This window comes from Coenobita brevimanus, chromosome 39 (assembly GCF_032717465.1).
Source record: "Coenobita brevimanus isolate Jiangsu-jjx chromosome 39, ASM3271746v2, whole genome shotgun sequence".
NCBI lineage: Eukaryota > Metazoa > Arthropoda > Malacostraca > Decapoda > Coenobitidae > Coenobita > Coenobita brevimanus.
The window spans coordinates 26969352-26982391 of NC_136992.1; the positions used below are offsets into that span (position 1 = coordinate 26969352).

The 13040-nt window shown below is 41.3% G+C and overlaps 1 protein-coding gene across 1 annotated transcript in view; it reads right to left on the reverse strand.

Annotated features, from left to right (window-relative positions):
* The window catches only part of LOC145396828 (uncharacterized), a 111746-nt gene that overhangs the window by 85062 nt on the left and 13644 nt on the right, over window positions 1-13040 (reverse strand). Inside the window, exons 6-7 of the mRNA XM_080270113.1 lie at window positions 3613-4103; window positions 3065-3253 (exon numbers count right to left, since the gene is read on the reverse strand). Of these exons, the coding sequence (XP_080126239.1) occupies window positions 3065-3253; window positions 3613-4103 (680 nt within the window). The remainder of the gene's footprint in view (window positions 1-3064; window positions 3254-3612; window positions 4104-13040) is intronic.

The following is a 13040-nucleotide window of genomic DNA, read 5'->3' on the forward strand; positions in this document are numbered from 1 at the left end:
TGGATTGTGGAAGGAGTGAATGATGAGGTGAAAGAAAGGGAGATGGTGCAGGTGCTAGAGTATGCAAAAAAATGACGTGTGGGCTGGCTGAGACCAAATAAGGAGATGAGTGTGTGAGGAGAAGGATCTTGGATTGGGTGTATGTGCAGGAGTAGATGTAGATGAGAGGACAATGGAGGGTGTATGAATTGCTGCATGTAGGAGAGAGAAGGAGAATATAAGGGATTTTAGATCAGTTGGGTCTCAGATTCTACTGGTAAAAGTGAAACAGTGACTACAAACATGTGATAGTTTGTGCATATGCCCCAACGGAGGACCAGGTGATGAGTGAAAGATGAGTTTTAGATGAAAAAGGAAGCAAATGTGGAAAAGTCTGAAATGAGCGAATGGCTTTTATTAGAGATATGAAAGGAAATGTGTTGAATGTCAGGGTAGATGGGATGGTTGATGAGTTAGGTATATCTGCTGAAGTAGATGGGAATGGTAGTGCTCTGGTGGACATTTGTGCAGTGAAGGGATTGGTAATAATATATATGTTCCTAATGTTCAAAATGATCCACAGGTTTACATTGTGAGTGATAAGGAGGTTGGATGGTGAGTTGTGATGAATGGAAGGCATTGAAAGATTATGTGTATGTGGATGAGCAAATGAGATCTGTGTTGGGTACAAGTGTGTGTAGAGGTTAGGGGAGTGGACTGTCTGATCACTTCATACTAGTGTCCAAGATAGAGATGCAGAAGTGTTTGGTGAACAGAAGAGAAAGACAGGAGGAAGCAGCTCCTGTGAGGAGAGTGGAAAAGCAGCAGTAGGATGGAAAAAGGGTGGGATACAAGAGAGATAAAAAGGAGGCTTGGAGTAGATACAGTTTGGAACAAGTAGAGGAGGTGGAATACATATGTAAAATATTCACAGAAGAACTCTGTGCAACTTATGAGGCAATATGAGGGATGGAGAGGAGACATAAAGGGGTGCAGGGAACAGCATGGTGGAATAAGAGTTTTGACAGAGAAAAAGAAGCTTATTATGACTGGATGGGAAGTAGAGGAGTGGATGATTAGGAGATGGAAGAGAGAGTTATAAGCAGAGAAGAGGAGGGAGATGAAATGACTAGTAAGAAAAAAGTAAGAAAAGAAAGGATGGGGAGCATGAAAGAAATTTGAGTGTAAAGTGGAGATAATGTACGATTCTATTGGATGGAGATGAAGAAAGTAAAAGAGTGATAAGGGAAGCAGTGGAGTGAAAGATAAAACTGGCAAAACAATAGAGAAGAGAGAAGAGGTAGTAAATGGAGAGAACACTTTAAAGAATTGTTGAATAAAGAAAACAAACAGCATATGTAGTGGACCCTCAGTTTGCAGTGGCCTGACATGCTGAACATATTTTGCATGGGAGGATTAACCATGACATGCCTCAGTAAGTGGGGGGGGGGGGGTGTTTGTGCAGGAAAATCCCGGAAGTTGACTCCTATCCATTATGACATTTGAAGGTTCCACATGGTGTTGCATGCCAACATGGCTGTTGTGCATATGCATTCTGTGTCCTCCTCCCACTTCCTTTCCTCATTGTATCTGCCAGCTGACCTTGACCCCTGGCTCTTTTGCACACATATAAATCCAGCGCAATCCTAATTCTATGCAACATTTTCAGCCTCTTTATGTGGTATGGCTTCCTGGCCATCTGTCTTGCTTGCCAGTGATGGTAGTGAGAGGCCTCATCATGTGCCTTTGTCTCGCAAGAAAAAGAGATTCTCTGTCACCTTGATGCTAAGGAACAAATGATTGACACTGCAAAGCACATGGAGATAAATTGCTTGGCAGTGCACGCAGTGTGATAGTGCCATGAAAAGATGGTGCGCGCAGTCCAACTGGGAGGTGATGATGTGGAAGGTGTTCCTGTATGAGAAACGATATGATAATGAAAACTGAGAAAATGCTTTATTTAAAAGTTTATCTGTGTATTGAGGGATGTGACTGTGGCAGTGGACAGTAATATTCACTGAAAGGCTACTGAAATTTATGGAAAAGTTGTTCAAGTGATGCAGACCATTCCCAGAACTTGAATACAGTAGTACATTGTAGTTGCTTGAAATTTGAAGAATCTTGGTTATGAGGAAGGAGTGAGTGAGCCTCCAATGTGATATCACATGGCCATCAACTGAGCTAAAATGGGTTAGGGATCTTCATCAAGTTAGAGCAAACATACCATACTGATAGGATTTGTGGGTGGTCTAAATAAAGGTTCAGTCCCATTGAAAAAATAGAAGTACAGTACATCCCCCTAGTACGTGAGTATATGGGCGGTAGGGGACGTCGCGTACTAGGAATTCGCTTACTGTGAATACATAAACTTATGGGAAAAATTACATATGGGCGGAACCCCCCTTCATGGGCAACCCTTGAGATGCCTTTCAGACCTAAGTATTGTTCTATACAGGGAAACTATCTAAGACATATTACCTAAGATAAAGTAAACCAACAAGATTATGGCTTTACTAGGTAAATCAACAAGGATATGGCTTAACTAAACCAACAAGAATATGGCTGCTCACCTTTACCCAAGAGGACAACAGGCGTGATGGAGCTAAGAAGTGGATCCGAGGCAGGATGAGGCACCTAGCGTACATCTCCTGCATCACCCACCACATCACCCCACACACCACCTTTCTCACCACTTTCGTCACCAGCACTTTCGACACTTTCACTAGTTAATGCACTCATTTCGTTCATAAACCCTTCAAAGTCTATTTCTGACGCCTCAGACATCGAATCAGTCTCCTGATCCTCCTCAGGATATGGCTCTTCAGATGTTGAAGGGAGTGATTCCTCATTTTGTTCAAGCTGAAGGTAACGGGTGATGAGTGTTTGCTTCCGTCTGTTTACTTCCTGGTTGTACTTGTCAGTGTAGTAACGAAAGGTTTTGTCCAGTGAAGACATCACCTCCTCCACTCACAACTGAGAGCATTCGATGTCCTTGAGTTATTCCTTGACTTTATCAAGGGCACACAGTACCCGGCTGATCTCCATCATGGACAAATCTTCACTCTCCATCACTGGTGTTGCTGGCTTTTCTACTGCAATCTCCTGCTCTGCGTCGGCCTCGTCCACTCGCTGCACGATTTCCTGGGGATCCTGCTTTGCTGCTGCCGCTGAATGTAAACCCCAGATCTCCTCCAGCGAGACAGCCTGAAAGCCGGGCACAGCGTGTGCACTTGTGATAGTGGCTGCCTCGGCAGCGACCAGGGACTGAAAGCCGCTTCCCGGTGCCATTTCACACAGGTGCGGTATGAGGAGGCACGAAGCATGGTTAATTGTTGCAGTGGTTATATCTGCTCAAGAGGACAACAAGAGAGTGATAGCATCCTTGAGGTTGAATGACCGCCAAAAAGCCATAATAGTCTTCTCAGGAGTTGAAGTTGGTTGTGCGGGTGCTGTGCGTGGTGAGGATGAAGCGGGTGACGAGTCCAAACCATCCTCGGCGCCCATGACATCACTCCTGTGTTCAAGTCAAGAATTGCCTACAGTTCCTCACAGCTGTCGGTCTTGCTGCGGAGGTGATCTTAGAGGCGTTGGTGGTATAGCTGCTTGACCGTTGCAATCAACTCCTTGTCTAACGGTTGGATGAGAGAGATCATTCTTGGGGGCAGAAAAATGATCTTGCATTCCTTGCTGAGGTCTGCTAGCCAGGTTGGATGACCTGGGGCATTATCAAGGATGAGAAGCACTTTGAAGGGAATGCCAAGTTCCTGGGATTTTGCCTTGGCATCAGGGATAAATTGCCGCAACAGCCACTCGGAAATGATGCTACTCGTCATCCAACCATTGGGGTTGCTGTACCAGTATACCCTGCTGTCATTCATGCAATGCAGATTCTTGTAACATCTGGGGTGTGCTGCGATATTCACCACAACAGGCCGCATCTTGCGTGAACCTGATAAGTTCACGGCAAACATGACTGTTATCCTGCTCTTGTCGATTTTTCTGCCCCAGGCGTTGCGCTGGTGCTTACTAATATGAGTACACTTCAGCATAGCCTTGAAGTTTAGGACTGTTTCATCAGTGTTATAAATTTGGTCCCAGCTGTAGCCGCCCTCGTCGATTATCGCCTTTAGGATGGCTGGATAATCTCAGGCTGCCATTTCATCCGCTGATACACTCTCCCCCATGAGGCGAATGTGATGTAGCTCCTTCCTCTTCAGAAAGCAGCAAAGCCATCCCATGGAGGGCTTAAATGGTTTCATTACAGCAAGCTTCAGAGCTGCAGCTTTGTAGAAAATCTTGGCCTGGTCCCTGATGTAGCGACCGTTCAGTGGAATTCCTTCCTTCTCCTTCCTCAGGATAAATGTAGCCAAGTACCGCTCCATAAGAATTATAGCCTGGTTGGTCAGCCTGCTTTTCCCATCCAATGCTGCCGTCCCATATGTCTTCACAGTCTTCTTTATGGCCTCCCTGTTAGCCCGTATAGTTCGCACAGGTGATTCTGCTAAGCCTAGTTCCATGCTAATGGCTGTGTTACCCTTCCCATTCTCCTTCTTCCTAATGACTTGCATCTTCATGGCATGGGTGATGCACTTCTTCTTCCTGGAGGAGGGGGCTTTTATCCTGGCTCACTGAAAAAATAGCCTCAGAGTACACGGGGACATACTTGGAACAGCGAGTGTACCCTCTGTGTGTGTGTGTGTTTCCTTTGCTGGGACTCACCTCACCACCCTCCAATCGGTGCATATAGGCATCACGTGACGAGTGAGCAGCATCGACGTCACAAGGTGAGCGGAGCGTAAGTAACCGTCATTGCTTCTTGGGGGGGGGGGGCAATGTCGCATACTCGGGGTAACCACAGATTTGGGCCACTCTTCGCTCCCCGTCTCGCTTACAAGGAATTCAATTCGCGTTAAAAAAAAAAAAAAAAAAAAAAAAAAAGGTCCTCACGTACAAGGGGGATCACATACTCGGAACTCGCATACTGTGGGGATGCACTGTACTGTAACTTTTTAATTACATTATATTACTGACTGACAGACACACTTAAGCTGATCAGTAAAAACATATGGCCATGTAAATACCAGTACATGTGTACACAAATGCCTGCCCACATAAGTATAGACATATGCACCTTTCCACATATAAATAAGCATACACGCATACAATAGACCCTCCATATATGTGGTGGTAAAGTGTTAACCTAGGGTACTGCACAGAAGGAGGTTTATTCCAGTACATAAGTCTTTGTCAGCCAACCCTCTGACCAACTTGTTTACAGAAGACTCCCTATAGTCCCAACTAGCTATCAGATATGCCTCCTAAGGGCATAACCTGCTGTTCAGTATGGAGGTAAAGCAGGCATAAGACTGACAGTAAAGAGGTTTAAAGTAGGAAGTGGGAAAAAGCTCATTATAATAGCCTCCAGCTCACTTACTGAAAACCCTCTGTAACCCCCAACTGACTACAAATACACATCCAAAGGGCATAGCCCACAGAATAGAGTTAAAGCATACATAAGACAGTAACCTAGAGAGATTTAAAGTACAATAGAGAAATGTAAGTTTGTGGGCATTTCAGCCATCAGAGCTGATGTTTGATTAGCATGCAACACAATCAGCATGCTTTTTCCAATCATACAATGTTCATGGTACGCCACACATTGGTATACCGTGCATATGGAGTCCATGCATATAGAGAGTCTGCTGCACTGCACTGATATGCACCCTTCCTCACACATTCATGCACATGTATGTGTGCAACACACAGACACACAGCCTCATAATATTCATTATTGTAAATTGTCAGAAAATATTGACTGGTATTTTCCCGTAAACTCAACATAAAGAAATCACACTCAGTTAAATGAGTACAGTTATTAGACAGTTTTTCAACTAACGTTTTCTTTTGTGTTGCTCACATTTAAAGGTTTAAGTAACACTACTGCGGTCCTTTGGGGGAGTTCATGATAGCCATTGAAGCTGAACTTATCCATGCTACTGTAATGTTAGACACTTAACATAATGAAAATAGCATTGTAATTGGAGACTGAAATAGGGTCTACTTTTGTGTGAAAGCATTTTGTAAATATGAATGTACAGTATTATGCTGGCAGTGATGATAATGACCTGGAGCTAGAAGGAAAAATTTGTGCTGCATCAGGGGCAGGACCAGCTTCATGCATCAGGATAGCTAGGTCAAGACTCCTGTCAAGGAAAACTGTAAATTAGAGTATTATAATGGTCTGTTTTGCCCTTATTGATACTGTACATTATCGTAAATCATAAGTTGTAGTAGTAGAATTTAATTTTAAAAATCATAAGGAAAGCCATCTGTGTTGATACATGAGGTGAAAAGATTCATATGTTAAAAAAAAAAAAAAAAAAAAAAAAAAAAAAATTCTTCGTATCGAGATATCTGAATACTGTACATTTCACTTACAGAACTGGAAATAAGGGATGGAGGGAATAACATTGTAAGGAAGACAGTTCCTCTGTTGATCAGTTATATACATGACGGACTGAAAATATTGTTTAAGTTTCGTATTAGAGAATTGGATGGAAGAGGTGTGTGTGTGTGTGTGTGTGTGTGTGTGTGTGTGTGTGTGTGTTCTTACCTAATTGTATCTTTACAGGAATGAGTCAAGCTCGTACTGTCCCGTGTCTTAAACCATATTTATCGTACATATCCTTAAATTTGTGAATTGTTTTGGCACACACTATTTCATTCGGTAGTGCATTCCATTGATCAATTGCCCTGTTTGGGAAACTGAATTTCCTTACGTCTTTGTCACCTCTCTTCTTATGCAGTTTTTTGCAGTGTCCTCTTGCTGATGCTTCTCCATATGTTAAGTAATCATTTATGTCTATTTTCTCCTTTCCTGATATGCACTTATATAGCATTATCATGTCACCTCTTTTCCTTCTCTCCTGTAGTGTTGGTAGATTCAGTTTATTTAGTCTTTCTTCATAGCTTAGGTCCCTTAAGCTTGGTATCCATCTTGTAGCGGCCCTTTGAACTTTTTCAATCTTGTCTATGTGCTTTTTGAGATTAGGACTCCAGACTACTGATGCATATTCCAGGGTTGGTCTAATGAATGATGTTATTATCCTTCTTAGCATGTCTTCATTATGTATATGAATGCTATTCTCATATTTGCAAGCAGTGTATACATGTTCCGTACCTTCTCGCTGATGTGGTCAGCCGGAGATAGTCTGTTATTGATGATCACACCTAGGTCTTTCTCTCTTTCTGATGTGTATAGGGTTTTATTTCCTAACTTAAAATCCCCATCAGGTCTTTTTCCACTTTTACCAAACTTGATTACATGACACTTGTCCACATTGAATTCCATTTGCCATGTACTACTCCATTCATGAAGTTTATTTAATTCTTCTTGTAGCTCTTTACAAGAGTCTTTGTTAGTAATTCTCCTTTGTATTTTTGCATCATCTGCAAACATATTCAGATAGCTCTCATTTCCAGTGTTACTGTTTATATCATTTATATACACTAAAAACATGATTGGTGCCAGCACTGAACCCTGTGGTGCTCCACTAGTCACTTCTTTCCATGATGAGTAGTTTCCTCTTAGTATTGTTCTCATTTCTCTTTTTATGAGAAAGTCTTGCATCCAACAAAACAGTTTGCCTCGAATTCCTCCTTGATGGTACAGTTTCCATAAAAGTCTTTGGTGTGGTACTGTGTCAAAAGCTTTCTTGAAATCTAAATAAATACTGTCCACCCATCCTTCCCTTTCCTGTATTGTGTTTGTTACTCTGTCATAGTAGCTCAACAGATTAGTAACACATGATTTTCCTTTTCTGAAACCAAACTGTCTTTCTGTTATCATACTGTGTTCTTCTAGATGATTTACCCAAGCTTTTCTTATAAGCTTTTCTAATACCTTGCTTACAACACTGGTCAGTGATACTGTTCGGTAGTTGAGTGGATTTTGTCTATTTCCTTTCTTGAGTAAGGGGACAATATTTGCTTTTTTCCAAATATCAGGTAGTTTACCTTGACTCAAGGATTTCTTGAAAATTAAAAATAATGGTTTACTTAACTCCTTTGCACATTCTCGTAGTACCCAACATGAAATTTCATCAGGACCACTTGCTTTTCCTCCGTCTAATCTACTTAACTCCTCCTGTATTACTTTTTCTGCTATTTGTATATCTGGTAGTATGTGTGGACATGCATGTTCCACATAGTCCCTCTCAAAATTTTTTTCTTCTGTAAAAACTAACTGGAAATTTTTATTTAGTGCTTCACAAATATCTTTCTCTTGTGTATAAGTGATTCCCTCGTCCGAAATTGTTTGTATTATATCTTTTACTTTGGTTTTGCTTCTGATATAGCTGTAAAACAGCTTTGGTTGATCACTACTTTTATTTATTATATCCTTCTCAAACTGTTTTTGGGCTTCCCTCCTTATTCTTGTATAATCGTTTCTTGCCTGTTTGTAATTATTATACGCCCTTTCACTATTATGTCTTCTGTATCTATTCCACAACAAATCTCTTCTTTCTTTTGATTTTTTACATTCTGTATTGAACCATTTCTGTATTTTTTTTATCTGCTTCTTTGTGCTGTGGGATGTACTTCTGGACTCCTATTTCATAAAATTCACAGAACTTTTTATATACAGCATTTAAATCTTGTCCTCTAAGCTCATTTTCCCAATCAACTTCTAAGAAATACTTCTTTAGGTCTTGATAATTTCCCTTTTTATAGTTTAAGCCCTTTTTATAACTGTCATTGCTGTTTACTATGTCATATGCTGTCCTGAAGTTATAATTTAGTACTGCATGATCGCTTTTGCCACGTGGAGGGTGATATATTAAACTGTCAGTATCATTTTCTTGCCTAGTAAATATTAGATCTAGCACTGAAGGTACATCAAGTCCTCTTTTTCTGGTGGTTTCCCTCACATGTTGCGTTAGGAAGAACTCTTGTACGAGATCCAGGAGCTTTTGGTCCCAACAGCTTTCTTGGCTAATTATATCTACAGTGCTCGTCAGAAGTATTCAGCGTTGTCCGCCGGGCGCACAATACTTATGGCCCAAAAAGAATCACCCATTTTTGGGGGTAAGAATTGAGCCATAAGTTTGAGCTCCGAGCATGACGTCACGGTAGCCTGAGGCCTTCTGACGCGCTGGTTGGTTCCCGCCTCAGTCGCCCACGGGCTGCCTGAGAGAGAGGAACTCCGCCGAGTGTCCCTCTCAAATTGCGCCATTTTTTACCGAGTGTCCCGCAGTGTTTTGGCCTTCAAAACTTTGTTATGGCACCTACCCGTGAACTATCGAGTGAAATCATATCCCAGATCATTGCTCTAAAGGAGGCAGGCCACCACACAAAGGAAATTAGTGAATTGGTTGGTGTGGCACGATCGACAATGCGTCGTTGGTGTGCGCGGTTTTGGGAGGAAAATGGTGGCGAAGTTCCCACAAAGAAACCGAGGTCTGGTAGGCCTAGGAAAACTTCCCCAAGGTCTGTTAATGTTTTAAAACGTGCAGTGGAGTTTAATCCTTGTGTGAGTGCAAGGAAAATTAAGGAGAGCAACCTGGAAGTGTTTGGTGAGGTGTCAGTGAGAACAGTGTCTCGTAGGGTGCATGAGCTTGGTTACACAAGTCACAGGCCTGTGAAAAAGCCTCTTCTCTCTAGCAGCCAGAGAATTCGTAGGCTTGCCTTTGCTAATAAATATCTAAATTGAGGTGAGGAGCAATGGTTGTCAGTGTTGTGGTCTGATGAGGCAACATTTAGTGTTACCTGTAACAGAGGAGCATGCAAAGGTAGTGACCCACTTGACCCACGGTATGTAGAAAGCACAGTTAAACATCCTGATTCACTCATGGTATGGGGTTGTTTCTCAGGGAAGGGTTTGGGGAAGCTTGTTGTACTTCCCAAGAACCTCAGAGTGAATCAGGATGTTTACCTGGAGCTTCTGTGTGATCATTTACCAGACTCCTTCGAGCTAACAGGTGCACGAGTGTTTCAGCAGGACAGTGCACCTGCTCACAAGGCCAAATCGGTCACCAATTGACTTCGTGACTGCGAGGTATCATTCATGACAGACTGGCCAGGAAATAGCCCAGACCTCAACCCGATTGAAAACCTTTGGTACGTCGTAAAGAAGAGTCTCCAAGGGAAGGACGTGAGCTCTCTGCCTAAGCTGGAAGCCGCCATTCGTGACTCCTGGGACAAAATACCCCTCCAGCACCTCAGGAGCCTCGTCCTTTCATTTCCAAGATGTCTCTGGTCCGTGAAGAAACGTAAAGGCTACCCTACGAAGCACTAAAGGTAAATAAAATGCATTATTTATATGTTTTTTCAATGTTGAAAGGTTTGTTTCTCAGGAGGGACGCAGGGCGCCCCATACTTCTGACGAGCACTGTAGAGTATTCCAATTTATATTTGTATTGAAATCCCCAGTTAGTATAATTCTTTCTGATTTCTCTTCCATTTTGTGTAGTAATGATCTTAAACTCCGAACTGTACTCTCTGCCAGGTCCTCATATTCATCTCTTTCCCATGTGTTTGATCTGGGTGGCATGTACAAATTGGCTACAATTACTTTACCTTCAGATGTGTTGATCTCTACTGCAATCAGTTCTACTTGTGATGATATATCTAGTTTTATTTCATTGACTTTTAGATTTTTCTTAGTTAATATTATAATTCCTCCTCCTTTTTTTAAAAATCTGTCTCTTCGTTAATATTATAATTCCTCGTCCTTTTTTTAAATATCTGTCTCTTCTCCATATATTGTATTCCTCTAAGTTTAGTATGTCATTGGATATCCTTGGTATTAATTTTGTTTCAGTTAGTCATATTATTTGTGGTTCATTTTCTCAGACATAATCATTCATCTCTAGTAATTTAGATACCATTCCATCCACATTTGAGTACATCAACTTTATCATCTTGTTTATATACTTGTCATGACATGGTTCTACAACCTTCCTCCTTTTTATTCCATCCTGTTTGTGTACCACTTTCGTACCTGCAATCCTATTACTTTGTAAAAAAATTTCTTCTTCTCCTCTTCTGATCTTCCCTCATTTTTTGTTTTTGCTTCCTTCCTTTTCTCTTTCAGTAATTCCAGTTCCTCTTGTGTTAGGCATCTTTTTATCCATACATTTTTTGAACTCCTCTTTTTCCATAAGATTCTTTGCATTTTTTAGTATCTCTTCCACAGTGTTTACACTCTGGAAAGTCACCTTTAGAGGTCTTGTCTTGCTTTTCTCATATTTCCCTAACCTTTTGTGTTCCTCTATGTCTTTACTACAGATTTCCTCTGATACTTCTTTCAGTAAGCTCATTACATTTGCCATCTCCTTTTTGTCTCTTGTGATCTTGTTTTTTACTTCTTCCTCTTCTATACCAGTGATTACCATAGATTTGTTTATCTCTACTGAATCTCTGACTAACTTTGAATTGTTTTGGATTATTCTTTTCACTTCCTTTTTAATGCATTTTTCCTCCACCCTTGTTTCTAAGTCTTTCTTTACTTTCACCATTTCAGCATACGTGGTTTCCACATCATTTTTGTAGCTTTGCACAGCTTCATTCACCTGTGTTATCTTCTCCTCAATATCACTGCTCTGGTCAATAAGACTGCTTACTTGCCTAATTGTCTCTGTGTCATTTTTGAACTCTTCCATAACACTCTCGTGACTGACTACTGTACTTACCATTTCACTCATTTTCTTCCTAAGTGTACTCAATTCCACTGTTAGTTCACTGATGGTTGTGTCTTTCTTATTGGCCTCCCTTCCTAGTTTTTCTGTTTCTTCCTTTTGCAAGTGCATCTGCTTCTTTATTTCATCATTTTCATTTTTGAAAGCCATTTCTTGTTTGTTTACACGTTCAACCAGTCTATTGTGGGTCTCCACTTCAACCAGTTCTTGGTAGAAATCATCATTTTGCTTTTTACTTTTATCCCTTTTCTTTTCCAAATTTGCTTTACTAAAGTATGCATCTATTTTGCAATACTAAAAGTGCAGCGTATGTTTTTAAAATCCCTGTGTTGTTGTAGTCTAAACAAACCTCAGATGACTCAGCTTATCCTTTCGTCTTGCTTCTCTTTCCTGTTTGAACAAGTCTTGTTTAAACTTATTATTTTTTTCCTTTTAATAATGAAAAATAATTTAGTCTAACCTGGTACAGAGCTTGACTCATACAAAGATACTAATTTAGGTAATGCCACTGGCTGTGTTGGTTCGGTACGGAGCGCCGATGTCGCACGTCCACCTCGGTTGAATCCCTGTGTGTGTGTGTGTGTGTGTGTGTGTGTGTGTGTGTGTGTGTGTGCACCTGCTAGAGTGGGGGAGATGAGAGAGGGATACAAGCAGACAGTTCAAAAGAACAGTAATTGAAAACATGCTAGCACAGTACAGCGGGAGATGGATGCAGCACTGCACTGAACAGGGAAATGTTAAATCAGTGGAGGTGAGTTGATGTTTGTAAGAGGAAGGATGTTGATGTTTGTAGGAGGAGGGAAGCTAATGTTTGTAAGAGGATGTAAGTTGGTGTTTGTAAGAGGAGGGAAGTTGATGTTTGTAAGAGGAGGTAGGCTAATGTTTGTAGGAGGAGGGAAGCTGAGGTTTGTAAGAAGAGGGAAATTGATGTGTGTAGGAGGAGGGAAGTTGAGGTTTGTAAGAAGAGGGAAGTTGAGATTTGTAGGAGGAGGGAAGTTGATGTTTATAGGAGGAGGGAAGTTGACGTATGTAAAAGGAGGGAAGTTGATAAGAACTGTACCCTGCTTTTGTGAATGTGCTGCACCATCAGTAAAAAGTCGGCATCAAGGCAGGGTGAGAGAAAGCTTGGAGTCAGTTCAGAACACCCAGTCTCCAAGAAGTTGGTTTTGCAAGAGGTATATACATGTACTGTAATGTGATCTTGATATATGAGTATTACAAAAACTGACTAAGGATTTTGAAACATGATGATGGGTTGATTTGTGTATTGTTAAAGATTGTGACCTCAGGGATAAGGGACTGAATAGGGAGGCTGCCAGAAATCAAGTAGCATGGAGAGGTGCCATTAGGTGACCAAGGCTG